The sequence below is a fragment of the Puma concolor genome, chromosome C1, assembly GCF_028749965.1.
Source record: "Puma concolor isolate L17-30 chromosome C1, mPumCon1.1.hap2, whole genome shotgun sequence".
NCBI lineage: Eukaryota > Metazoa > Chordata > Mammalia > Carnivora > Felidae > Puma > Puma concolor.
In genome coordinates, this window is record NC_141674.1 from 24,091,821 (window position 1) to 24,116,619 (window position 24,799).

The window sequence follows — 24,799 nt, forward strand, 5'->3', positions numbered from 1 at the left end:
TCTAAATGCCTATGCCCCTTCAAAAGCCTCATTTCTCTCTCCCCCATCCTAGTCCTGCCTTCTCTCCCATCACTTCTTCCTCCTAGTTCGGAATACTTCCCAGAACCCACCATGGCAACAGCTGTGCCCAGGGGCACAGTGATGGTTCAGGATCTCAAGACAAGCAGCTGACAAGGCTGCCCTCTCCCTCCCCAGCACTTTAGCTCTGCTACATCTGTGTACAGAAACTCAGACACACCTGCCCCGACCCACACCAGGTCAGGCCCAGGGTCCCTCCTGACCAGCCAGAAGATGCAATCTGACCTTTGCCAAACTCTTTATTGAACCAAAAATCAACACCAAGCGGACTGCAGAACAGAAAACTCCAAACAGCTGACCCTCCCTTTCTTCTGCCCCTCTCTCCCTGGAACAGCTCTGGATTCAGCACTGGGGAAGGAATCAAAGACTCTCTTCTGGTGGGTAATGAGGGTCAGGTCTCTCTGGGGAAGGAACACTCAGAGCCATCTCCATCTGTAGGACCCAAAGAGTCAGGAGCTGGGCTTCGGGGCTCTGGAGCTGCAGGGGGCTGACCGAGTAGACCGAGAATTCCAGGGGCTGCAGGGGACAGGGCAGGAGTTGGGGGAAGGATCTCCTGGCCTGGGGACCTCAGTGAGGCTTGGAGCTGACGGCTCATGGACACCAGGGATTCAAGATGTTGGAGCAGGGCCTGGTGGGGACAGGAGGCTCTGTGGAGGCGCCGGCCATGGCCAGATGGTACTGCTGAATAGGGGTGCCTGGATTGGCACCGGCCTGGCTTGGGGGGCCACTGCCCTCGCCCAGGACTCTGCCAGGTCTCAGGCTCTTCCCACAGTCTCCCCCTGCCTCTGGGTGGCCTCTCCCAAGCACAAATTCCCCTTGGAGCCAGGCTGCTATTGCCCTGGTTCTGCTGCAGAGTATCCCTTGGGGGATGGGACCCCTTTGGGGCCACATCGGGACTCCTGTGCTTGGACTGGGAGCATCTCCTCTCCACTTTCCTGCTGAAGGAGACCATCTTTTGAACCTTCTGCCACAGAGGTCTGGACTCTGCTGTGTCTGGAAGCCCTGCCTTGGGGAGCAGCACAGCCAGCACCAGGCTTGAGTGAGCAGCTTCCAGGCCTGGGGAAAGAGGAAGCAGAGAGACTCAAGACCTGGTAGGAGAGAACACACCATCCCTAGAAGCTGCATTGTGAGTGCAGCAGTAGGTCTATGGTTAGGTGCCAGGAAGAGCTTTCCAGCAGCAAGATGGGGGTCCAGTGAGGAGGAGGCTGAGCCCGTCTCAGGAGAGTCACTTTCAGCACGGGAAAGGGCTCACCTGCCTGAGAGTGGGGCAATGAATGGTTTGACCTCAAGACTGTATGGATTCAGAATCTACCACACTGTCACCAGGAAAGGCAGCCCAGAAAGGCCAAGTGCTCTGCCTGGGAATGGGTACAGCGTACCCATTGACACCCCACCCCCACCCGAGGTGCTTTACTGGAGCCATGCCCTGGAGATACCCTCCTGGGCACAAAGGCCAACCTTGGCCTAGGGTAGTGGTGGTGAAAACATCCCTCCTTCCAGTCTTAGGTGATGTTTTGGTGGTGAAAACATCCTTCCTTCCTGTCCTTAGACAATGCTTTCAGTCGATTGTTTGTGGGTCCTGCCTCTGTCCCGCTGTGTCTGCATGAAAGTGGCTGTCCCATGAGTTTCTATTCAGGACGCCTAGTTGAAGGGTCAGTATGCGTTGTGTTCAAGAGCCCTGTTTCTGCAGCCAGGCTGCCTGGGTGTGAAGCCTGGCTCTGCTCCTGACTGGCTGAGTGACTCTGGACAAGTCATTTGCTTTCTCCCTACCTCAGTTTCCTCATGTGTGAAATCAAGAAACTGACAGTTACCGTTCTGATGGGGTTACTTTGGTCCCAGATGAGGGGAGGCAGGGAACGCATGGGCATCAGGGCACTCACCGGGGCCTCCCAGAGGGCGCAGTCTGGTGGGCAGGGGCTGAAAGGCAGGCAAGGGCAGCAGGACCATCCCCACGTGTTCCACGGCTGCCAGGCCATGGCGCTGCTTATTGTTGAGGTAGGAGTAGAGCAGGCGGCAGTTCTGGGTGTCCCGAGCCCCGTGTGGGCACAGCCTGACCACACAGATGTCCTGTAGTTGAAGGAAGGGGAGTAGCTTTTGCAGCTGCCATCTTTTCCCCCTGAGAACACCCCTGGTCTCATCCAAGCCCCTGAGAACCCTGTGAGGATGTGTGTCCCCACTTTCCAGGGGAGGAACCAGAGAGACTTGCCCAGGGTCACAGAGCGTCTACAGTTATAGTGGGAACTAGACCCAGACACCCCGAACCAGGCCCCTGCCCTAGAGGAGGAGAGAGGGGAAGCACAGGGCTAAAGGTCCCGGGCCAGAAGGCAAGGGGGTGCCCAAGGATGGCAGTTACCTTGGCCTCGGCTGGGCAGATGTTGGCCAAAAGATCCCAGACAGTATTGGAGGGAATGCAGCCTGCTGAACGGATCACTTCGGGCAGGGCCTGGGGGCAGGTAGGATGGCCAGTCAGCCCCCTAGCTTCCCACCCACTTAGGGTGCACTCAACACCAGCCACCACGAAGCCACAGCCTTCAGTGAAGAGGACGGACAGGCAGTACACCAGGACCCCAAGAAGGTCAGTGACTGCCCAGGAAGCCCCGATTGCCCCTGGAGGCCTACAGCCTATCCTGGCCAGGCTCCTACAGCTCCTCAGAAGCCCCTTCCTCCCTTCTTGAACCTCCCACCCACATCCAGTGGTTCAGCTGATCATTCAGTCACTCAACAATCACTCCTAAAGCTCTCCCCTGGATCAGGGAGGCACCAGACTGACTCCTCTCCCAGGGCCCTCTTGCATTATGCCTTGGGTTACAGGGAGTCCTTTGACCCATGTGTGTGTGTGCAGGAGTGGGGCTGGCGTCTCATTTGCCCCATGCCTAGTACAGTGCCAGGCACAGAGAGGGTCCCAATGCCTTGTTTTAGAATGAGGGAGAGAAAGAAGAAAGAAAAGGAAAGGAAAGGAAAGGAAAGGAAAGGAAAGGAAAGGAAAGAAAAGAAAAGAAAAGAAAAGAAAAGAAAAGAAAAGAAAAGAAAAGAAAAGAAAAAAGAAAGGGGTTGTGGGTAGCTGACCGGGCTGGCCAGGGTGGGAGGGAGACCCTGGAGAGCAGGGCTGGGGTACCATGAGGAGCCGACAGCTGTTTCCAGAGACCAGCTGGGCCTTGGCCCTGAACCGCTTGATGGAGAACATGTCCAGCGCTCCCTCCCAGGGCGGCTGGCTGGGCAGGGCCTTTGTGGGCCCGGCAGGCATCTGGAGCCTAGAGAGAGGGACAGAGAGACAGGGCCAGGCAGAGCAGGTTATCAGGACCTTCCTCAGCATCTCCCTACTTTTCAGAGAAGGTCCTGTGTTCCCAGTGTGTATGCTGGAACACCAGTCCAAGCACGGCCTGGTGAGGGGGAACCGGCAGACTGCAGCGACTGGTTCCAATGTACCGATGAGGAAACTGAGCCCCACAGCGGAAGCAGGATTTGCCCAAGGCCATAGACAAAGAAAAGTTCACGCCGTGTCTGCCTCCCCAGCAGGTGGCCTCCCCCACTGACCCTCTCCCACCCCCCGCCCCACACCTGTCCTGGAGCTGTGTGGGAGGCTTCTCCCTGGTTTGGGGCATCGCTGGAGAGGACACCAGGGTTGGGCTTGGGGTTCTCTGGAAGACACTGTCCCCTATCCTCCCAGTGGCTTTGAAGGAGGCTGGCAGTTCACACGAGGGCTTCCAGTCTACAAAGAACAGAGGCAGAAGCTGAAACAGGAACAGGCAGCTAGATGAAGCCAGGCCAGGGCTTTAGAACCAGGCTTTGACCCAGGTTCTCTTCGAGGTGACCTGGGACACAGATATGCCCACCCTGCCACCTTCTCCCCAGGCCATGAATCCCTGCTGCTGCTGAGCCCCACACTCAGCCCCAGCCTGCCCACCACCCCTGCACCCATCCCGCGCCCCCGCCCCAACCCATGCAGATGCGGCAGCTGGGGTCCAGGAAATGGTGCTCATGCTGCTCCGTGGTGTCCTCGTACTGCTCCGTGGTGTCCTTTGACGTGGCAGGCAGGGCCAGTGGGCTACTGTCTACGGACACCATGGGTCCCTAGGAGGCACAGCGGGAGAGAAGGGTGGGCTGGGAAGGCGCTAAGGAAGTCAGCAGCTCTCCAGGACCAGGGAGCCTCAGGGATAGGGTTTCATTTTTCCAAATAAGACGTTCTTTTACCATAAAGGTACTAAGAACTTGTTAAAGAAAATATAGAAAATTCGAAAATTACCAAAAAAAATAAAAATCACCTCTTGCCCCACTCGTCAATGACAGTAATTGGTATTCTGGGTATTCCTTGTAACAGTTTTTCTATACCCAGGGCTTTGGGGGTTCTTTGACTAAAATAGCTGGGATCAAATATTCAACCTGTATTCTCACCGTGCCACGAATGATCGCACAGGCGCCTGCCACGCACACACGGACCATACACACCGTGGACCGTCGTGTACACATCTCCTCTATCGCTGGATGGTGGGATCATTCCCAGATCCTCACCATTGCTAACAGTACTGAGGACATCCTTATGCAGAAAGTATTTTCCTAAACTTTCAACCATGTCCTCAGGACAAGGTTTTAGAAGCAGAGGACAGAATCAGGGAGAATAAACATTTTAAAGGGCTTTCGATGCCCACTGCCGAATCACCTTTGTCCCTCATAATAGAAATGGCTTTTTAAAAAAAACATTGCTTTGGGGGCACCTGGGTGGCTCAGTCACTTCAGCGGCCAACTTCAGCTCAGGTCATGATCTCATGGTTGGTGGGTTCGAGCCCCCCATCTGAGCTGTCTGTGCTGACAGCTCAGAGCCTGGAGCCTGCTTCAGATTCTCTCTCTCTCTCTCTCTCTCTCTCTCTCTCTGCCCTCTCCCTGCTCACTCACTGTCTCTCAAAAAAATGAAAACATTAAAAAAAAAATTTTTTAAAGCACAAATATTGCTTTAGGAAGATTTTTAAAGATTTTTTAAAACTCTATTCTTGCCTTATAAACCACCTCCAGAGTTGCACCAAGGCACAGGCTTTGGAGTCGGGCAGCTTCAGATCACAGCCCCCCGTGACCAACTAGAGTGACCCCGTGACCAACTAGAGTGACCCCTTGACCAACTAAGTGACCCTGGGCAAAGGGCTTCAGGGTCCTCATCCAGGAAACTGGCATCACCTACCCTGTGGGTCACTGTGAGATCTGAATGAGGCTCTGTTTGTAAAACGGGCACTTAGCAGGTGCTCGATAAGGAGTAAGATGTGATTCTGTGTTATTCTCCCCACCCCTACTCTGCCTCTGTCTCCCTAGCGAGCACTTCTTTCTGGGTCTTCAGTTCCTACCTCTATGCTTGGGTTCAATTTACTTAGAAAGCACAGGCTGATTTGGGTTGGGGACTCCTTCCTGCACAGGCCGCAGTTCTGGAGGCTGGCCTGGTTATCGGTTTGCAGCGGGTGGGGGAGCGGGAGTTTTCATCTGTCATGTTCACTGCCATTCCCCCCATGAACAAGGCTCAAGGGGCCTGCGCTGTCCATCCTGGACACGTAGCTGATTAGAGTCGGGTGAACATCTGACCCACCGAACACCCAAGCAGAGCCACAGGGGCCTCCCGAGAGTGACTGAACTAAGCCAGGGGGGCGTTCTGATCGTCTGTGGGAGCTAAGCTGATGAGTTCACCGATTTCAGGGCTGCCGAGCCACCATGTCGGGCCCCATGCAAGATGGAGGGGCAGAAGGGAGGAAGGACAGGATGGTCACGAGGACGGAGCGGATCCCCAGTGACAAGAGGGGCTCCAGATGGGTCTCTGCCTGCCCGGAGCACTGCTAAGCCCTGCCACGCCACCGGAGTGAGGAGGGCTCTGTCCTCCGAGAACAGTCCAAGAACAGCCACTGCCTCAGGGCAGCCCTCCTGTTTCCCAACCAGAGACCTGGTGGGAATGGCTGAAGTTGGGAGAAGCTGCAGTGATAAGACTTAACCACCACTCGCGTGGGGCGCCCTGGCATTAGGCCGGAAGGAGGGGACCGGCGCCGAGAAGGCCCGGACAGGCCATGCCAACAGGTCAGTTCCACCCCGCGGAACTGCGGTAGCGACCATTGCCTCGCTCATCAAGCGGACCCTGGGCCTCACGGTCATCAGGTGACTTGCTCAAGGCCACCCAGCTGCTGAGGTGAGCAGTGGGACCCTGGGCACGAGCCCCATCAGTGCCAGGTCAGGCTGTCGCTTACCATCAGATCCTCCAGGGTCAGCGTCTGGTCCCCGTCCCGCGGGATCTCGACTTCACCCTTGTGGGTCAGTTTGAACGCCGGGAGGCTGCACAGCTTCTTCTGTTGCTGCTCAATGATCTCCAGGCCCTGGTGGGGGCCAAGCCGCCCAAACTCAGCCAGGCCAGGAGGTCTCAGGCCCCCAAGATATTCATACTCCTCTCACATGGCCCCTCTTCTGTGGGTCCCCTTCCTCTCCCTCACAGTTCTGCTTCCACTATCCCCCTTCCCTAACAAGCCCTCTACCCTCAGCCCTACTGCTCCCATATTCCACTCAGCCACCCTCCAAACTCAAGCCCTGCCTCCTCCAGCAAGCCTTCCTGAACTTCACCTCCTCCTACAAGTCAGTTCTGCCTCCCACCGGACCCCAGCTTCTGTCCTGGGAAGAATACAGTGCAGTCCAAGAGTGCAGGCTCTGAAGCACCAGCTGGGTCGTTACTAGAAACCCTCAAGGCAATCTGGTGCTGGGCAAGCACTTCACTGCTCTGAGCCTCGACTTCTCTGTTTTCTAGGAATTAAATTAAGAGCATTAGGTTAAACAGTGTATGCAGAATGCTCGGCTGGAGCCAAGCTCACAGTAAATGCTGCCTGTCATTCTTATGGCTGATCAATACCATGCTATCTGAAATGTTTCCTGGAAGCCTGGAGGAGGTCTCATCCTCCCTGGCAGGGCTGGCTTCATGGGCGAGGGCTCCATGCTGTTGCACGCGGTGCTGCACTTCATTGGGGTCCCATATGTCATGCGGCCACCATCTTGAAATTCTTAATAGTTGTTGAGCAAAAGGCCACATGCTTTTGTTTTGGACTGCACCCTATAAGTTACGTAGCTGTTCTGCTCCTGGTCCCCCACAGGCTCCTGCACAAAAGCTCAGCCTACAGTGGACAGAGTCACCTAGTGGATTCTAGGTGAATCTAATCAGCCCAGTGTCTTCCAGAACAGGGGCCTCAGCACCCCACTCCACCCCACTGGCCTACTCCCTAGATCAGCCCCCTCTCTTTCATGGGCCACCAGCAAGCATTGTGCAAACATTCCCCAAAGCCGACTCAGTGCCCACACCTTCCAGATCCCTGAGCAGCCCCCAGGAAGGGGGAGAGACACAGACGCAAGGTATACGGGGACATGACTGTGAAGCGTGAGGGCTGTGGGGTCCCTCGCCCAGCCTGAGGCACCAAGAAGACTTCCAGCCTTTTTGAGGGCTTCTGAGGCTGAGATGGAAACAGAGGAACCCCAAGGGGTCTACCCCATCTATGGTGGATGACAATCCTGGATTCCAGACTTCAGACCATCATCCCCAGTACCCTCACCCCTGCCCCCAGCTTCACAGAAAAGCAAGTGGAAGATGACACCTCTCAGGGTGTCACCTCTCTCAAAGCTTTCCACCCCAACCCCTTTCCATTTCTGCCTCTTTTTTTTTTTTTTTTTTGGTGGACAGAGTCTCTTTGACTTTCTCCCTGCTGCCCGCTCTTTCTTTCCGCTTCCTCCTTTCTGTTTCTGTCTGTCTCGTGCTCCCCGTATCTCATTCACTGTCCACCTCCTCACTGTCTCTGTCCTGCTACATCCTCTCTCCGTGTCCCTCCCACATCACCTACCCTGACTTGACCCAGCGGCTCACCCTTTTCTCCTCCTGGTCCCGCCAGCGGGCCAGCTCTTGGGGGGCCAGCTGGGTTGAGCTCATCCGCACCAGGCCGTGGGGGGTGACATCGCCCTGAAGCACTTTGAGAAACAGGTCCTGCAGGGGCAGGTGGGGGGGGGGGGCTGCACCACACTGCTCCGGAAGCCCCCACCCCAACATCCCGCCAGGGCTTCCGGCCTCCGAGGGAGGGTGTGGCCTAGCCCAAAGTGCAGCTCACCGGATTGCGGGGGTCACGCAGGTTGAACAGCAGGCTGCGGTACTTGGTCTTGTAGCGGCAGTTGGTGGCTTGTGTCAGGTCGAAGAGGGCTGCCTCAATGTCAGCAGCGATGCCCCCCACCGCCTCCTCACTCAGCACCAGGTCTGGGAGCTCCCGGAGGCTGCGGGAGGGCAAGGGTGGGGCCATGACTCTGAGCCGGTGAGGAGAGTATGGAGCAGGGTCTGGACCGACTGCGCTTTCTATCCTGGGCATTTTCCTATATATACACACATTTATTCTCACCCCAACTTCGTGAAGAAGCAGTGTTATCATTCTGCACTTACACATGGGGTGAGTGAGGCTCAGAGAACATAAGCGGCTTGCCCAAGGCCACATGATCAGTGGCAAAGCAAGATCTGACTGCTCAGCCCGAGCTCCATCATTGGCCAGTGGAACTGGGATGGAGAAAGCCTGGGGAGAAGGGTAGAGCATCAGTCAGGCAGGGGACAGAGCCCTGGCCCTGAATATAACACGGACTCTGCCACTGACTTGCTGTGTGGCCTTGGCAAAGTTCTACCTTCTCTGAGCCTTGGTCTCACCGTTGTAAATGAGAGCTCTGGGCTCAGATCTGAGATGCTCCCAGCAAAGGCTCACCGCGTCTGGAAGCATTTGCTGTGGGTGACAAGCGCAAGGACATGAGCAGCAGCAGTGGTTTCATGGGAGAGCATGACCCTGAAGCCAGAGAGACTCGCGTTCAAATGGCAGCTCTCCACCGGCTCGCTGTGTGGGCAAGTGACCTCACGGCTACAAAAGGGGGTTAGTCATACATTCAGAAGCCCTGACAACATGGCATGGCCCTGGGAGGTGAGGACAACTGTGAGGATATCATGGAAGTCAGGGGAGCGGGGAGCGAGGCCTTACCGACTCCACAGCACCTCCCGCATGGCGTGGACCACAGCGCCCCGTACCCCGATATCCAGGGATAGCTTCTCCTGTTGGGGCTGAAGCTGAGCTGTGGGGAAAGAGAGTCACGAACTCCCGTGGGATTCTTAGGAGCAAGGGGAGGGAGCGACTCGATGCTCAGTCTCAGGGACCTGAGATGTCTGGGATCCAGCCCCAGGCAGCCAGTCCTCTGGTGAAGGACTCAGGTTGATGGGAGCAGGGGCAGGGGTGAGAGGGACGAGTCCTAGCAGGGGCTGGGGCCAGAAGCTGGGCATGAGGCCCCGCCACACCCCAGCAGGTCCCTAGAAGACCAGCTGCTGCTAAGGCCTCCATGGCCCCTCACCTGAGTCCTCCCTCCAGTCTGGTTCAACAGGCTCCTCCTCTTCGGGCTCCCCTGGGCCGCCCTGGAGGGGAGGGGAGAGGAACTAAGGCCACACTCTGGGAGCAGCCTCCCGGCACCAGGGGGCCACTGCTCCCCCAGCCACCTCCCCACCTTCTCCCCAGTGGGCAGGAGAAGCAGCACTCACCCCAGGCCATTCGGCACAGGCCTCCTGAACAGCAGCCCCTTCCTGCAAGAGAAAAGGGGATATGGAGAAGTGGGGGGGGGGGCCCTGAGGGGAAAGGAACGACTCCTCAGATGGCAGAAGAGGTCAGAGGCCACCAGAAGCCCATGCTGTCCCTCCTGAGGGTGGGGGCTAGAAGACCTTACCCGCCGGTCGGCCAGGAACAAAGGTCAGTGACTGCCCCCTCTCCAGATGCCCTGGAGGCTCAGCCCCCACCCCAGCTCCTGTCAAGGTCCTGAATTCAGCTGTGCGGGAGAAAGCGCACACAGGCCCCACTAGCCAGCCAAGTGAGGGTCTCACCTGTCTCCGGCTAGTATGTTCTGTGTGACCACAAGCAAGTCACCCCATGTGTGTGGGAGGCAGTGACATCTCTGTGAAGCAGGGAGAAAAATCTCAGCAGGGAGTAGGGAGCATTGCCTGTGTAAAGAACCTGTTCTGGGGCGCCCGGGGGCTCCGTCGGTTAAGCGTCTGACTTCAGCTCAGGTCACCATCTCGCGTGTCCGTGAGCTCGAGCCCCACGTCCGGCTCTGTGCTGACAGCTCGGAGCCTGAAGCCTGCTTCGGATCCTCTGTCTCCCTCTCTCTCTGCCCCTAACCCACTCATATTCTGTCTCTCAAAAATAAATAAACGTTAAGAAAAAGAAAAAGAAAAAGAAAAAGAAAAAAGAACCTGTTCTGTACCTGGCATCCAGTGGGGCCTCGGGCCACAGGCCTTTCCTTCCTTCTGGACCTCTGGACAGGTGATACTGAGCTGGCCTCCATCATGTTCTCCAGAACCTCCAGCTTTGGATGCTGTGGCTCCCCTGCCTGGCCACAGCTGATGGCCCCCAGGAGGTGGACCACTGCCCCGGATCCAAGCTGCAGGGGTGGAAAAGCACTTCAGAACTGAGCAGCGCAGGCCCTTCAGAGGGCCCGTTTCACACTGTCACTCTCCCCTATGGCACCGTAAGCCAACATGAGGACAGAGAATATGTATGTCCTGGGCCCGATGCCTAGAAAAGGCCTGACACAAAGTGGCATTCAAGAAATGTTTTGGGGCGCCTGGGTGGCGCAGTCGGTTAAGCGTCCGACTTCAGCCAGGTCACGATCTCGCGGTCCGTGGGTTCGAGCCCCGCGTCGGGCTCTGGGCTGATGGCTCAGAGCCTGGAGCCTGTTTCCGATTCTGTGTCTCCCTCTCTCTCTGACCCTCCCCCGTTCATGCTCTGTCTCTCTCTGTCCCAAAAATAAATAAAAATTTAAAAAAAAAAAAGAAATGCACTTGTGGGGCGCCTGGGTGGCTCAGTCGGTTGGGCGTCCGACTTAGGCTCAGGTCATGATCTCGCAGTCCGTGAGTTCGAGCCCCGCATCGGGCTCTGTGCTGACCGCTCAGAGCCTGGAGCCTGTTTCCGATTCTGTGTCTCCCTCTCTCTCTGACCCTCCCCCGTTCATGCTCTGTCTCTCTCTGTCCCAAAAATAAATAAACGTTGAAAAAAAAAATAAGAAATGTTTTGCTGACTGCATGGCCTCTGTCCCAGGAGAGGAGCCTGTCTTCATTCTTATCCTTTCACCTTCCCTCCTCAGCCCCAGCCCTTTATGAGTATCTCAAGGTGCAAAATGGATTTGGGGCTTCTTATGAGCTGTAGAATCTATCCTGTTCCCCTTTTTACTTTGGCTGCCAGGAAGCTCAGCATTAACTTTGGGTCCAGCAGTTGCACCTTTCCGGGATTGGTAGATAGTAGAGGTTGTCATACCAAGATTTCTCCTTCTCTTTCCCCTTTTCTTTCTTACTTTGGGCTTTTATTCCATTACAAGTATGTTTGATTTCTTCTAATCTATTGCAAACCATGGAGAACTATTGTAAAAGCAGATGTGTCTGAAATCTAATCTTTGAATGAATGATCACGAATGGTCAGTTTCCAAAGCATGGGGAAACTGGAAGTCTGAGGTTCAGCATCGTAGGGAAAGGGGAGTGCTACAAGGCTCTGGAGGACAGCAGGCCAGGGGGGCTGGGATTGCCTCTAGTGTGGAGGATCCCTCCCACCCCACCGAATGTGAGGAGAGGGAGGAGGAAGAGCAGAAATAAAAAGGCAAAACCTACGTAATACACATGCTTCACCCCATGGGGCATTTTCATTTCCTCCTTGGAGAGAAAGGATGCAGAGATTAGGATTCAGAGGACCAGTGACCCCACTGCAGATAATTCACAAGAAGACACTCACACAAAGGTGTGAAAGATGTTCAGTGTTCGCCCGATTAGCAAAAAACAAACAAAAACCCCGAATGAGTACCCTCCAATGTCCATCAAAGGGGGAATGGTTAAGAAACCGTGATACAGCATACTATGGATTCGAAGTGGCCATTACAAAGAGTGAGTCATGGGCGCCTGGATGGCTCAGTTGGTTAAGCATCCGACTTCAGCTCAAATCATGATCTCATGGTTCGTGAGTTCAAGCCTTGCATCATGCTCTCTGCTGTACAGAGCCTGCTTCGGATCCTCGGACCCCCTCTTTTTCTCTGCCCCTCCCCTTGTGCACACGCTCTCTCTCTCTCTCAAAAATAAACATTAAAGGGGCGCCTGAGTGGCTCGGTTGGTTAAGGGTCCGACTTCGGCTCAGGTCATCATCTCACAGTTCGTGGGTTCGAGCCCAGTGTTGGACTCTGTGCTGAAGGCTGGGAGCCTGGAGCCTGCTTCGGATTCTGTGTCTCCTTCTCTCTCTCCCCCTCTCCCACTTGCACTGTCTCTCTCTGTCTCTCTCAAAAATAAACAAACATTAAAAAAATTAAAACATAAAAAATCAACATTAAAAAAAGAATGAGTCATAATAAAAACTTCTAGTTGTTCATCAGAGGCTTATAAAGTAGCTGCCCCTGAAGAAAGCACATCACACATGATCTTATTAAGGTCTCAGATCAACACCATGAGGTATGTACTATTTCCATCCCCATTTCACAGATGAGGAAAACTGAGGGTCAGAGAGGATATGAAAAGTCCCACAACTACTAAGCAGCAGAGCGAGGGATTAGAGCCTCTGTCTGTCTAACTCAAGCCCAGGCACTGAACTGCTGCGCTATGTGGACAGCACTGACAGATGTGGAAAGATTCGTGGAAAGATGTCAAGGCATAGAATTTGGAGGAAAAAAAAAATAGGTTACAGAGCAGTATCTGTTGCATAAGCCCATTTATGTAAATACATATTTATAGATGCATAATGGAGGTTATCTCTGGGGAACAAAATTCCAGAGGGACTTTCACTTTCTGCTTGTAGACACTTGGGTATTTATGTGACTCAAAATGAGCACGTATTTCTTTTATAACCAGAAACATATTTTTTAAATATAAAAGCAAGTTTAGAACAATGCGTGTAGTGTGCTGCCATTTGCGTTAAAAGCGAAAGAATTTTTAAATTTGTGTTTGCTTGAATCTGCATAAAATATCTCTGGAAGTATCCACAAACCTAAAAACAGAGGCTGCCGGTAGGAAAGGGACAGGGAGCTGAAAAGGAGACTTTTCACTTTTTTTTTTTTTTTTTTTTTTTTAACCATGGGAATGAATCAGCCTTTCAAAAAAGTAAATTAGAAAAAGGGGGGGGGGGGGAAACGGGACATCTGGGAAGGAAAGCAGGAAAGATATTGAGAACAGTCCTCCCTGGCCTAAAACTTTTTGACTGGCCCCTGTCTCAGGGGTCTGTACACCCGCATACTAGGCTCCAGAACAGGCAGCTGAATCCGACCAGCAAAGAACTTTAGATACTGGATTTATCAGACTAGAATACAAAATACATGTAATATGTTTAACAAAACAAGGAGTCAAATATATGAGTGAAGGGTAAAGCAATATCAAACAATAACCAAGCAGATTTGGTTGGAAACCAAACACAACTTCTGGAAATAAAAACATAATAACCGTCAGAATTTAAGACTCAGTATCTAGATGGGGCGCCTGGGTGGCTCAGTCGGTTAAGCGTCTGACTCTTGATTTCAGCTGAGGTCATGATCTCACGGTTCGTGGGTTTGAGCCCCATTGGGGCTTTGTGCTGACAGCCTAGAGCCTGCTTGGGATTCTCTCTCTCCCTCTCCCTCTGCCCCTGCCTCACTCAAGTGCTCTCTCTCTCTCTCTCTCTCAAAATAAATAAACATTTTTTAGAAACCCAACTCATGGGGCACCTGGGTGACTGAGTCAGTTAAGTGTCCAACTCTTGGTTTCAGCTCAGGTCATGGTCTCATAGCTTTATGGGTTCGAGCTCCGCATCAGGCTCTGCACTGACACCATGGAGTCTGCTTGGAATGCTCTCTCTCCCTCTCTCTCTGCCCCTCCCCCACTCGCGCTCTCTCTCAAAGTAAATGCATAAACTTAAAAAAAATTTTAGGGGCGCTTGGGTGGCTCAGTCGGTTGAGCATCCAACTTCGGCTCAGGTCATGATCCCGCCGTTCGTGTGCTGACAGCTCAGAGCCTGGAGCCTGCTTCAGATTCCGTGTCTTCCTCTCTCTCTGCCCCTCCCCTGCTCACACACACCCACTCTCTCTCTCTCTCTCTCTCTCTGAAATAAATAAACATTAAAAAAATTTTTTTAACCCAAGTCATTAAGCTCACTACAGTAATAGATTAGAGAATAAAAATCGTATGATTATCTCAAAAAATGCTGAAAACATATTTGGTCAAATGTACTGTCCATTCAGAATAATGAGCAAACCAGCAATAGAAGGGAGCTTCCTTAACTTGATAAAGGGCATGTTATATAAACACATGGCAAACATACTCTGGTGAGATGACCACATTTCCTGGAAAGTCCAGAACAACACAAGGGTCCCTATTAGCATCACTTCTTTCCAACATTACATTTCTTCTTGAAAAGATTTTTATTTTGTAATTTTTTTTTTTACCTTTTTATTTATTTTTTTTTAATTTTTTTTTTTCCCAACGTTTATTTATTTTTGGGACAGAGAGAGACAGAGCATGAACGGGGGAGGGGCAGAGAGAGAGGGAGACACAGAATCGGAAACAGGCTCCAGGCTCCGAGCCATCAGCCCAGAGCCTGATGCGGGGCTCGAACTCACGGACCGCGAGATCGTGACCTGGCTGAAGTCGGACGCTTAACCGACTGCGCCACCCAGGCGCCCCTTTACCTTTTTATTTTTAAGGAACCTCTACACCCAACGTGGGGCTCGAACTTACAACCCCAAGATCAAGAGCTACACACTCCACCAACTGAGCCAGCCAGGCACCCCTAAAAAAATTTTTTTTTAATACATCACAAGTGAAATAATAGATAAATTAGAAAATTAAGAATTTCTCCAGCAATTCTATCTCCCTTCAATCCCACTTTGATTCAACTGCCACTTCTCAGCAGAGTAGACACAGAAGAATTGAAAGCACAGACTTGAACAGATATTTGTTCCTAGCAGCATTATTCACAATAGCTGCAAGGTAGAAACCACCCAAGTGTCCACGGACAGGTAAACAGATAAACAAGATGTACTCCAGGCAAGACAACGGAACATTATTCAGCCTTAGGAAGGGATGGAATTCTGATACATGCTTACAGCATGAAGCTTGAAGACATTATGCTAAGTGAAATAAACCAGTCACAAAAGGACAAGTATTGTACAATCCCATTCATATGAGGTACCAACGATAGCCAAATTCATAGAGACGGAAAGTAGAACACTGGTTATCAGGGGCTGGGGGAAGAAGGGAATGGGGAGTCATTACTTAACGGATACAGAATTTCAGTTTGGGAAGATGAAAAAAGTTCCGGGGATGGATGGTGGCACTGACAGCACAACAGTGTGAATGTAACTCAAAGCCACTGCGCTGTATCCGTAGATATGGTTAAAATGGTACGTTTTACTAAAATGAAAAAACCTTTAAATAATGAAGAATTTCTGTCCATCAACAGATACTATAAGGCAAGCAAAATGTGAGCAATATTTTGGAAGGATACAGCACATAGAACTGACAAAAGGATAGTATCCAAAATATATCAAGAACTCCTACCGATCAAAAAGGAAAAGTTAGGGGCGCCTGGGGGGCTCAGTCAGTTGTCGGACTTCGGCTCAGGTCATGATCTCATGGTTTGTAAGTTCGAGCCCTGCGTCGGGATCTGTGCTCACAGCTCAGAGCCTGGAGCCTGCTTCAGATTCTGTGTGTGTGTGTGTGTGTGTGTGTGTGTGTGTGTGTGTGTCTGCCCCTCCCCCACTTGTGCTGTGTCTCTCTCCATCTCTCAAAAATAAATTTAAAAAAATTAAAAAAAATTTTTTTATAGATGAGGTATGGAAACAGCCCAAATGCCCATTGATGGGTGAATGGATAAAGAACATGTGTTTGTGTTACTCGGCCATCAAAAAGAATGAAATCTTGCCATTTGCAACTACGTGGATGGAACTGGAGGGTATTATGCTAAGTGAAATTAGTCAGTCTGAGAAAGACAAAAATCATATGACTTCACTGATATGAGGACTTTAAGACACAGAACAGATGAACACAAGGGAAGGGAAGCAAAAATAATATAAAAACAGGGAGGGAGACAAAAGAGAAGAGACTCATAAATATGGAGAACAAACAGAGGGTTGTGGGAGGGGGGATGGGCTAAATGGGTCAGGGGCATTAAGGAATCTACTCCTGAAATCATTGTTGCACTATATGCTAATTAATTTGGATGTAAATTCAAAAAATAAAATTAAAATAAAAAAATAGAATCACAGAGATATAAGTACAGAGATTGTATCAGAGAATAAAAAGAGAAGAGGCAAGGAGAATGCATTGGAGGCAGTGGTAGAAAGGGGGCAAGTGACTTTTACCAGGTTTCTGATGGGAGTTTGGGATGCTATGGTTCGTCTTGATGGAATTATCCAGGGGATCTGTGGCTCTTGGGATCTGTCTGGGCCAGACTTAAAGATTCAGGGGCGATGTATTCTCCCAACTAGAGCACTCGAGTAAAAGTTCTGCCATAATAGAGTTTGACAGAGTTAAGAAGTATAATCCCACCATATGTTACCAAGAAATCTTACTGGGCCTCACTGTTCTATCTTTATTCTTCTTTTCCTTCTTCCTTTTATTTTTTCTTTTAACAAATCACTTTGAGGGGCACCCGAGTGACTCAGTCAGTTAAGCGTTTAACTTCAGCTCAGGTCACGATCTCACGGGTTGTGGGTTCAAGCCCCGCGTCGGGATCTGTGCTGACAGCTTCGGAGCCTGGAGCCTGCTTCGGATTCTCTGTGTGTCTCTCTCTCCCTCCCCTGCTTGTGCTCTCTATCTCAAAAATAAATAAATATTAAAAATTTTTTAAGAAACAGAAAAATTTTTGGCAAAGACTTAAGAGGAATGCCCAAAATGTATGTAAAGATTCTCCTTAATATAGGGAAATGAAAATAAAAATTGAAACAACATTGAGACACTAGAGCATATTCCCACCATGGCAAACATTGAAGTCTGATGATATCAGGTGTTGGTGCAGATTTGGAGCCACTGGAATTTATACACTGCTGGTAGGAGTATAAACCGTTTTAACCACTTTAAAAAACATCTGGCATTGTTTAAGGAAAGTTGAAGACGTGTATACCTTATAACCTAGCAATTCCACTCCCAGGAATATTCCACGGAGATACTCTTGCTCGTACGTGCCCAGAAACATACACAGAACTGTTCATCATAGCAGCACCAGATGGAACAGCAAAAAAATTCAAACAACCCAAATGTCCATATGGAGTCAATAAATAAGTCATGGCAATATTCATGCAATGGGATACTTGCTGCCAACATCTAGGATCTGTATAATCTCGGGGAAATTGCTTAATCTCTCTGTGGTTCAGTTTTCTTATCAGTAAAACAGGGATAATACCAGTTATCTACTTCACAGGGTTGATGCAAGGTTCTTAGAACAGGGCCTGGAACACAGCACGCTGTCTCTGTCAGTGCTGATGTTAAGATTCCCTACGGGCGCCTGGGTGGCTCAGTCGGTTAAGCGTCCGACTTCAGCTCAGGTCACCATCTCGCGGTCCGTGAGTTCGAGCCCCGCGTCGGGCTCTGGGCTGATGGCTCGGAGCCTGGAGCCTGCTTCCGATTCTGTGTCTCCCTCTCTCTCTGCCCCTCCCCCGTCCATGCTCTGTCTCTCTCTGTCTCAAAAATAAATAAATGTTAAAATAAATAAATAAAGATTCCTTGGCTCATGCCTTGAGAGATCCCTTCCGGGTACTCGACCACACTTAAGCTCCCCACTTCCGTTCAAGCAATGCTGTCCTTGCTGATCTCCCCACCTCACTCCTCCCCTCGAGACCCGACCCCATCTACTGCTCCACTCCCGTAACACTCCAAGCTGCCTTCTGCCTGTGTACTTTTGCCCATGCTCTGCCCTCTTCCTGATATGTCCTTCTTACCCTTCTCTGCCTGCTGAACACTTACTTCCTTTGCCCAGACCCAACTCAGGCAGCCAGCTCCTCCACCCTACCCTACCTCAAACCCTCCCACCCACCATTCCCCAAGGTAGACTCAATTGCCCTCTGGGTATCTAAGGTCTGCCGGGCCTCAGTCCCTACCTCTGGTTACTTGTTCACCACCCCCCATTGGACCATGAGATCCCTGGAGGAGCCCCCCTGCTTGTTAAACAAATTATAATAAAGCCCCATAAAAATCCAAATCCCATAGCCTGGCTCAGAGCACAGGCTCTGGAATCCCACGGGCCTGGATTCAAATACTGGCTCCACCACTTACTTGCTGTGTGACCTTGACTGAATCACTTAACTTCTCTGAATCCCAAACAGGAGTATTAACACTCATATTTATTTATTTATTGATATTTATTTATCTTTGTTTTTATTTTTTTAAAGGAAACTGGTTTTGGTTTTTTGTTTGTTTTGTTTTAAGGTTTACTTATTTTTGTGAGAGAGAGAGAGAGAGAGAGAGAGAGAGAGAGAGAGGCAGAGCATGAGGAAGGGAGGGGCAGAGACAGAGAGAGACACAGAATCTGAAGCAGGCTCCAGGCTCTGAGCTATCCGCATAGAGCCTGACGCAGGTCTCGAACCCACAAACTGCAAGATGGTGCCCTGAGCCAAAGTCAGACACTCAGCCGACTGAGCCACCCAGGCACCCCTTAACACTAACTTTTAATGCTGCTGTGAGGATTAAATATGAGATGGTAACGTCATGTGAAGTTCCTGGTATGCACGCTCTCACTGGTAAGCACCCAGTAAAAAAAGAGCTGTTCTTAGGTTACCACCTGCTAGAAAGACAGGCTCCTCTCGCACACATCCCGACACTTGGAAGCTGCAGACAGCGCACCTGAGCCTGGACACCTGGGTGGGGCCAGAGGTACCTCCCCGGCTCTGGCGAGCAGAGCAGGGGGGCCCTGGCAAAGCTGCCCTCCCCACATCACCTGCTATTCCATCTGCAAAGCGGCTCCAGACCTCACTGGCCAGGAGCTCAGGACAGAGCCCCTGTATTTCACACCAGAAGAACACAACACAGCCAGCCTCTCATACCTGATTCCCATTTCATAGAGGAAGCCGCTATGACTCAGAGAACAGACATCTCCCATCGCAAGTGACCCTGTAGTGCGAAGCAGAGACTAATCTCGAACCCACCTGTCAGCCCCCAGCGCGAGCCAGGCTGCCTCCAGCAGAAGGTGCTAGGTCACTGCAAGGGTCCCAGACCGGCTGGACTCTCTGCCCACGCTTGCCCGCACCCCACTCAGCCCTGACCTCAGCCACCCATCCGTCCCTGTCACAGCCCCCTCTCAATTCTTGGCCTGAAGCTGGGAACCAGTTGCCATAGCAACGGGTTGTTTGGGAAGCTGTCCGGCTGAGTCAAGGATGGGGCCCGGAGGGGGAGGCAGCTGTGGGCTGCTTCCGGTCAAGGCAGGTGGGCACCTGGCGCCACCACAGAGCTCAAGCAAGCCCCTCAAAACGCTTCAGGCCCCGGAATCCTAATTCTGGGCATGTGGCCCAAATAAATCACCTGAAATGGGGAGAAACCAGATGCACAGGGACGTTCACCCCAGCATGGCTTAGAACAGCACAGCACTGTATATGTCAATGATAGGTAACATTTTGGAGTGTTTGCCTTGTACCAGGCACTGTGCTAAATGCCAAACACGTGTCACCTCATTTGCTCCTCACCGCCACCCTATCAGGTAAGTACTTTTAACACCCCCCTGCTTTTGCAGATGAGGAAATAATGCTCAGAGAGGTGAAGCCACTTGCCTAGGTCGTGCGGACAGTGGCAAAGCCAGGACGGAACGCCAGCCTGTCAGCATCCAGGCTCCGTACTCTTAACTACACGACGGCAGTCGGAAATGAAAAAAGGAAGTCCCAGCCCATCCTCTGGTCACACCAACGCCTGTGGCTGTGACAAATATGTCTGCAGCCTGCTAGGATACAGGGCTCAGGGAAAGCACAGATTCGACAGAACAATACGTACCGACTTGGAAAGATCTCCAAACGCTACAATGCTTGAAAAATAAACAAAGTACAAATCCCAGAACAATGAAGCATAATATGAGCTTATTTATATGTGTGTAATAGATAGATGTAGATGTTCATAAAAGGACACTGGGGGGGGGGGGGACTCTCCAGACGAAGGGCAATGAGGCCTGAAAGCATTCAAAGGGACTTCCTCTTTCTGTGTTAACAAATTAATTGTGAAAAAAAAATTTTATTCTTCAAGTAAGCTCTACACCCAACGTGGGGCTTGGACTCACGACCCCAAGATCAAGAGCCGCCTGCTCTACCAACCGAGCCAACGAGGCAGCCCCACTGTGAACATTTTTTTAAATACCAAAAAAGCCGAGTTCTACATCGGACATGGGATCCCATTTCTAGGTAAAGAAAAGATATGTACGCACAGGAAAAAGACGAGAGGAAGGACATCCCAAAAAGTTGGCATCGTGGGTTTTTTTTTGTTTTTCTTTCTTATCTTCTATGATAAACACATGCGTTTTTTTGTTAAAAATTGTTTTTGGGGCGCCTGGGTGGCTCAATCGGTTAAGCAGCCGACTTCACCTCGGGTCATGATCTCACGGTCCGTGAGTTCGAGCCCCGCGTCGGGCTCTGTGCTGACAGCTCAGAGCCTGGAGCCTGTTTCAGATTCTGTGTCTCCCTCTCTCTGACCCTCCCCTGTTCATGCTCTGTCTCTCTCTGTCCCAAAAATAAATAAACGTTAAAAAAAAAAAAATTGTTTTTGAGCGATGTTTACAAAAACAAGGTAATAGCATTCTAGTGCAATTGTAATACCAAATAGTGGTATATCACACAGCAGCTCATGTGCTCCTATCCCAGTTTTCCTAATTTGCTGTTTGGCCCTGAACTAGTCATTTCACCTCTCCGAGCCTCAGTGTCCACATCAATAAAATGGGTATGCATCAACAGCCCCTACCTCATAGCGTTGTTAAGAAGATAAAGTGCTTTGGGGCGCCTGGGTGGCGCAGTCGGTTCAGCGTCCGACTTCAGCCAGGTCACGATCTCGCGGTCCGTGAGTTCGAGCCCCGCGTCGGGCTCTGGGCTGACGGCTCAGAGCCTGGAGCCTGTTTCCGATTCTGTGTCTCCCTCTCTCTCTGCCCCTCCCCCGTTCATGCTCTGTCTCTCTCTGTCCCAAAAATAAATAAACGTTGAAAAAAAAAATTAAAAAAAAAAAAAAGAAGATAAAGTGCTTAAAAAAAAAAAAAAAAAAAAGACGACGACGACAAAGTGCTTACCAGCACATGGTAAGCAGGCCAGATACCATGATGCCGACAGGGAAGCTGCACAAACAGGCAGTATGGTGAGCTCTCAGGGTTTATACACTGGCTACGTCAATTACCAGAGGTGTGATCTTGGGCCAGTTACCTTACCTCTCTAGGCATCATGGGAATATTAAATCAAAAGTACCTACAACACATAATACATATTCAATGAATGTGATAAAACTTGCACTATGTAAGAAATATACACCAAAAGCAGGAGCGTCACCTTCTGCCTTTGGTGTAGAAACATGTTAGCTATGATTATTAATAAAATAACGATTATTCTAATTAAAGAGCAATGGAGAGAGAAGCAGTGAATACGGGGGGAAATGGCTGGGCATCGACTCTCTCACTGTGTGAGATTGGAGGAGTTTGTTAACTGCCCCGAGCCTCAGTTTCCCCATCTGGAAACATGTAGCTAATGCCCATCTTTTAGGGTTATTGTTAACACTAAAGCAAACGCAAATTTAACATACATTAAGTAATTTACTTTGTGCCTTACGCTGTGCTAGGCGCATTATTTTCCACCATCATCTCACGTAATTCTTAGAACAACCCCTATTAAATTGGAACTACTGGGGTGCCTGGGTGGCTCAGTCGGTTGAGCATCCGACTTCAACCCAGGTCATGATCTCCTGGTCTGTGAGTTCGAGCCCCGTGTCGGGCTCTGTGCTGACAGCTCAGAGCCTGGAGCCTGCTTCCGATTCTGTGTCTCCCCCTCTCTCTGCCCCTCCACCACTCATGCTCTGTCTGTCTCTCTCAAAAACTAAACATTAAAAAAATACATTTAATTAGAACTACTATCCCCTTTTTACAGACGAGGAATCTTCAGCTAAAAAATATTCCAAGGCTACTCAGCTAGGAAGTGGACAGAGGCAAGATTTAAACCCAGGACTCACCAACTGCAAAAGATGTCAGCAAATGTAGTTCATCTTCTCTTTCCTGACACGGTGGGTCTCAGTTTACTCATATATAAAATGGGCGTGAAGGATAATGTCCATTAAGAACCTCTGTAGCTTACCTCTATTAAACTCCACCGCTAAGCGTGGTGTGTTAAGACTGGCCAAGCCCTTCCTATCCCAACCTCTCAGACTCAACTTACCAGTTTGGGGAAGCTTCCTGGGCTGGATTCCTCTGGCTGGTCCCAGCTGGAGTTGTCTGTGCCCTGGTGCTGGGCATGGGGCATTGGGCCCCTCCTCAACCTCCTAGCACACTTGGATCTTCTCTGCCCCACGGATGGGCCTGAGCGAGCTTTGCTGGCTGCAGGCTCCAGGGAGCTGGCGGGGGCGTCGGCGGGAGCAGGGAGTCCTCGCCCCAGCCTCCCTCTGGACTCTGGCTGAGCCTTGACATCTAGCTCCTCCTGGTTGTGCGAGACAGCAGGCCCGTCATCACAGCCGGCCCCGACTATGTGCTCAGCTTCTTGCCACTCTGTGAGAGCCTTTCCAGGCACTTCCAGGCATAGCACAGAGCTCTGTGGAGGATCCCGGGCAGCTGGCCCGAGGGACAATCCTCCGTCCAGCAGTGGGACCCCGACAGGGTCGGAGGGGCCCACTGGCTGGGCCCCATTCCCCGCAGTGGGCAAATGTTCAAACTTCTCAGTCCCCGAGACACATCCCACACAACTGCCACCTGGATCTCCAGGCCCAGACCCAGTGTCCTTGGGAGAGAGAGGACTGCAAAGGTCTCCCAGGGACTCCCAGTCAGCACCTGGTGGGAGGCCTCCCACACACTGGGGGTTGTCCCCACCAGGGGACCACAAGAAGCCCCCCTCCCCACCCTCTGAGTGGGCCTCCCACTTCCTGTTTTCCTTTCTTGCCCCCACAGGGGCTGGGCCTGGTGAGGACGGCAGGCTCCTTTTGGGGGGCTCCTCTTTGCTGAGGGTGGGGTTTCTCTCATCACGCCCTGGAGAACTCCCACCTCCTCTGGCCTCTCCTGGCCGGGGGCAGCTTGTCTCCTCCAGCCCCGCCAGCCTCTCCCTGCCAACCAAAGCTCTCTCTGGGAGACCCACAGACGTGCCATGAGGATTCCCGGGCCGACTTTCAGCTAAGATGTCGTGCAGAGAAACCTGGAGCCTCTTGGAGGCCCGAGTCCTCCCCTGAGCAGGCACTATGGGCAGCTGGAAGTGGAGCCCAGAGACAGGCACCAAACCCTGGCTTTGTCTCATGGCTCGCAGCTCCAGGACCATCAAGTGGGCCTCCGCCTCCAGGCTGGCCCCAGGAGCACCCCCAGCCTGGGAGCCGGCACCTCGATGGGTTCTTCCCCTCAGGACCCTTTTCCTGCTGCCAGCCCAGACATGGGCCCCAGAGTTCACCCCTGGCACGCGTGGCCTGGGGCCTGACATGGAGCTGGCTTCTTCCACATCCTCCTGGAAAAGCCCACTGCTGTTGAGACTGAGGGCAGGGTCCTCTGTGCTGGAGCCCTCTGCAGCCCCCTCCTGAGACATGTCTGTCCACCTACAGGGGCCCAAAGCAGAACGCAGACCCTGTGAAGAGACAGAGGAGACCCCATCATGCAGTGTCTGGCCGCCAGCCCATTCAGGACACCAGGCCAGGGGGAACCTGGGGGACAGCCTCCCCTCCAGGTGGAGGCCCCGGGGGCCCTGCCGACTCTGAGGCCTGGCGGCCACAGGGAGACAGCTCCCAGCGATATAAGCACTCCAGCAGGGCCTGGAGCCCCAGGTGAGGGAGGGGAGGCCCGCCATCAAACCGGGTTGAGCGACAGCGACGCTCGCTGCAGGGCTTCCCATCTCCGAGAGTTCACGCTTTTGCTTAACGGGGCTGGAGTGATAAAAGTGCCATTTCTTAATCACCTACTACGTGCCTAATTTCATTTCATGCCGGCAGCCACAGGTGAGGAAACTGAGACACAGGGACGTTTAGCGACTCACCAAAGGTCAGGACACGCAGATAGGGGAGGAAGAGCGGGGCTTCTCCCCCCCCCCCCCCCCCCCCACCCAAAGCCCAGCTCTAAACCACTGAGCAATGAGCAGTGAGTGGGAATAACTCCCTTCCCACCGATCCCGTTCCAGTAGATACGACTTCCAGATTCCCAGGCCTGACCTGGACGGTCCCCCACGGCCCAACGCGTCCAGAAGCTTTCACCAGGGCTCCGCGAGCTTCCCCCTCCCCGGCTTCCACCCCCGGACTGGGCAGGAGCTGGGGTCACGTGAGGCGGGGAGCCCCGGGTGAGGGAGGGAGGCGGGGCCTCTCAAGACGCGACGTGGACGGCACCCCAGGCGTGCTGGCGTCCTGGCACCGGCAGGGGGCGCGCTCTCCCTCTCGAGGGCTTCCCGGCGGAGGCGCCAATCCCTTGGGCTCCTGGGCGGGGACGGGTGGGCGCCTGAACCAGAGATCAGAATCGAAGGACCTTGAATCTGACAGTTTAAACTTGGTCCTAGGGCCATGGGGAGTTACCGAAAGTTCCTGAAGCCTGAGGGAAGTCAGAGTCAC

At 52.1% G+C, this 24,799-nt stretch overlaps 1 protein-coding gene across 2 annotated transcripts; it reads right to left on the reverse strand.

Annotated features, from left to right (window-relative positions):
- Positions 1 to 299: 299 nt before the first annotated feature.
- Positions 300 to 24,466, reverse strand: SPOCD1 (SPOC domain containing 1). 2 transcript variants are annotated; one of them, XM_086716309.1, is made up of 15 exons: positions 22,453 to 24,466; positions 11,738 to 11,779; positions 10,342 to 10,518; positions 9,626 to 9,667; positions 9,442 to 9,502; positions 9,078 to 9,168; positions 8,178 to 8,337; positions 7,940 to 8,056; positions 6,291 to 6,416; positions 4,017 to 4,149; positions 3,637 to 3,787; positions 3,194 to 3,329; positions 2,432 to 2,521; positions 1,959 to 2,145; positions 300 to 1,134 (listed from the first exon to the last, which is right to left on the reverse strand). In XM_086716309.1, exons 1-15 carry the CDS (start codon positions 24,094 to 24,096, stop codon positions 470 to 472), a joined length of 3,822 nt encoding a protein of 1,273 aa, XP_086572435.1. In that variant the 5' UTR covers positions 24,097 to 24,466; the 3' UTR covers positions 300 to 469. The 2 variants fall into 2 exon arrangements, with proteins under 2 accessions (XP_086572435.1, XP_086572434.1); XM_086716308.1 differs by lacking the exon at positions 11,738 to 11,779.
- Between the last annotated feature and the right edge of the window lie 333 nt (positions 24,467 to 24,799).

Coding starts and splice junctions, on each gene's coding strand:
- SPOCD1 (XM_086716309.1), bottom strand. CDS start 24,096: ATGGGAAGCCCTGCAGCGAGCGTCGCTGTCGCTCAACCCGGTTTGATG. Junction 9,503..9,625: donor CCTGTGCCGAATGGCCTGGG/GTGAGTGCTGCT, acceptor CCTCCCCTCCAG/GGCGGCCCAGGGGAGCCCGA. Junction 8,057..8,177: donor TGCGTGACCCCCGCAATCCG/GTGAGCTGCACT, acceptor CTGCCCCTGCAG/GACCTGTTTCTCAAAGTGCT.